Below are 2,954 nucleotides of genomic sequence, written 5' to 3'. Positions count from 1 at the left end.
CTGGGTTGCTCTCCCCCCTCCTTAATTCTTTTCCTTTCTCTTCCCATACCTGCTCCCTTTAGTTTCTCTTCTTTTCTCTCTTCCCACAACCCAACCTAGAGTAAATTAGTATCTAACAACCCACCTGGCGAGGAGACTGTGGAAGTCCTTTTAATTCACCCATGACACTTGGAGGTTAGACGTAGAATTATCTTCTTGGGCCTTATCAGGGTGACACCTACCAGGTAGGCTGTCACCTATCAGGCCGATATCCATACAAAAACCGTAGTCCCCATCGGAGGCCCCCACATGGTCTCCACGGGCTTGAACCTTGAATAGCCACGGAGGGTGTATCCAGGTTATCACAGAACCCTGGGTTGCTATATTGGTTTTGTGGTATCTTTATTTTTCAGTGTTTTTTCGTTTTTTCTTTGTTGTTTTTTCCTACTCGGTACCTATGGTGGCTGCGTCCACTGTTTGTATGATGGGCTGTTGTTATAGCTCCCTAGAAAAAACAAGCACTTAACCGTTGCAGTGTGGGGGGAACTCTTTTCCTACACACTGTGAGGGGGGCAGGGTCTTGAGAGTAAAGGCAGAAGCATTGTTTTACTGGGTGGTAAATCAACATATACATATAGAGTGGGGCAGAGAGGGGTAAGGGGGTAGATAGTGTTCTTTAGTCCAGCAGGCTGGCCTGATAACACAGCAGCAAAGACACGAAGGGAAATTTATCAAAACTGGAGCAGACAAAATCTGTGCATATCAACTAATCAGTTTCTCTCTTTCATTTTCAAATCGTAACCGAGTAAACTGAAGAGAGAAGCTGATTGATTGCTATGGGCAACTGCTCCAGAATCTGTCTGCTTCAGTTTTGATAAATTGTGTTGTGTGCTCAAACAGTTAGTTAAGAGCAAAATTGATTTCTTGCAGATCAAACTGTATTTTTCAGTATCTGCAGTGTTTTCACAGAACATAAAATGTGGAAATGTGAATGTAATTGCACAGATGTACTAAATACTGTGGGGTTTTTTTTTTTTTTTTGCCCTGACATAGACTTTAACTTGTTAAAAAAAAAAGAATGAACTTGGTGTGATGTAGTGTAATGTGCTCCTGCAAGTAGAGTTTCCCCTCTAAACTGTAGTTTGTACAGACCTATATCTTGGCTTAGGAAAGGTTGATACTACATCAGACCCCTGGGATAAACTCAGGATATTAATATGCAGTTTGAGACTGAATCATTCTTTTGGTAAAATTGTATATTTTGTTACAAAACTTCAATTCTTAAGTTGAATCTTTGTTTTGTTTATTCTTTTCCTCTCTTCCTACCAGTATAGATAGACTACTGAAAATATGTATAATAATGAATGTCTCCAAAAGTCAAAGCTTGTGAATGCAAAAAGAAGGCAGCCAAATGCAGCCCAGAATGGTCTCTTTATTTATATATCCTCTTTCCTCACTCCCCTCCCTTTTTTTTCTTTTTCTCACTTCTCTCAGATTTTGGATTCAGATTTTCCAGGGCTGTTGGAACTAAACTACAGCAGACAATAGTGGGGGGATGGGGACTAAGTAAGGTATATTAACTCTTCTTGTGACTTTTTTTCTGTTTTACAGATTTTGGCACACATAAATCTGCACCATTCCGAGGTGAAGTGGGCTCAGACTGTCCTCTGGGTTATAAAAGACTTAATAGCACTCATTGCCAGGGTAAATATACCATTTGCTGCCCTTCACTTGTAAAGTGAGTGTATTTACTAGCGATATGTTGTCATTATTTTACTCTCCTTTTGTAAGTGTAGCTTGGAAAAACATAGAAAATATGCAAGGTTAACGTAGTTAGCCTTATTTAGCCTGGATTCTAGTGCCGCTTGACCTGGATTCTAGTGCTGCCAGCCACTGGGTGACTGCGTCGTGATCCGAATGGAGAGAGGTGACCCGGTCCTTGAGTTGGGAGACCGCGGTCGTGACGCCAGCTATGTCCCGTTTAAGGGCCACTTCCATCCTGGATACCATGTCCGCGATATCCTGTTTGGTCGGGAGGGAGAGCAGGATGGAGGATATCTCTCTGGCAGATAGGTGCAGCGCGGTGGCGGCCGGTGGGGCTCGGGCAGCGTCCATCAGGTGGTGTAAGGAAAGGTCCATGCTGGTGGTGGAGGAGTCTCGAGGGGGATCTTCCGTAGAGGACCTTCGTTCATTGGTGGTAGAAGGTGGGGGAGATCCCGGCAAGTCCCGAGGTGAGAGGGATGCTGTAGGCCGCGCTGGCTCAAACGGCGCCATGCGGTTAGCCTTGGAGGAGCACGTGGAGACGGCTGAGGACGGGAAGAAATGGTGGAGGTTTCCGGTACTCCACGCGCTAACGGTTCTGGATGATTTGCCCTTCTTGGACATCGATTAAGGCACTGAATTAGGTAGTGATCTACTGTAAGATGCTCGGGTGGCAGCAGAGCTCAAGGGATCAGCGTCTTCACACCGTCATAGCTAGGCCACGTCCCCCAGCCAACGGTTCTGAAGTGGATATACTTGGTTTAGGGCAACTGAACATTGGCCTGAGACTCTCAATCAAGTCAAACAGAATGCTTTCAAGAAAATGTATTGCATTTAAAAGGCTTTAAAATGTATTTCCACTTTTTCAACCAAATGGGGATAACATCTTTATATTTGTTACAAGTTCCCATTTGCATTGCTGCTTACATTTTTTTAATGTTTTTTTCTTGCTTGAAAATCCTACCTAGCTTTTCCCCCTGTAATGTTAAGGAGTGGGCAGGGCCGGCCTTAGGGGTGTGCGAGCAGTGCGGCCGCACAGGGCGCCATGGCAACAAGGGCGCCGTGCGGCCGACACAGCTCGTCCTGGGGGCAGCGTCTCTCCCCCTCACCGCTGGGCGCCGGCCATCCGATATGACAGCGCTCCCTCGTCCGCCCCCCCTTAAGGGGGGGGGGCGCAGGAGGGAGCGCTGCCTGCTGTCAGGATGGCGGAGCGG

The 2,954-nt window shown here is 46.1% G+C and overlaps 1 protein-coding gene across 2 annotated transcripts in view; it reads left to right on the top strand.

Annotated features, from left to right (window-relative positions):
* The window catches only part of LOC108795773 (latent-transforming growth factor beta-binding protein 3-like), a 305,365-nt gene that overhangs the window by 102,428 nt on the left and 199,983 nt on the right, over positions 1–2,954 (top strand). For both annotated transcript variants that reach the window (XM_018567072.1, XM_018567071.1), the window contains exon 5: positions 1,591–1,683. In XM_018567072.1, coding sequence (XP_018422574.1) covers positions 1,591–1,683 — 93 coding nt within the window. The remainder of the gene's footprint in view (positions 1–1,590; positions 1,684–2,954) is intronic.

This window comes from Nanorana parkeri, unplaced genomic scaffold, assembly GCF_000935625.1.
Source record: "Nanorana parkeri isolate BGI_ZX_2015 unplaced genomic scaffold, ASM93562v1 scaffold1004, whole genome shotgun sequence".
Lineage (NCBI taxonomy): Eukaryota > Metazoa > Chordata > Amphibia > Anura > Dicroglossidae > Nanorana > Nanorana parkeri.
This window is presented reverse-complemented; position numbering and strand designations above follow the sequence as displayed.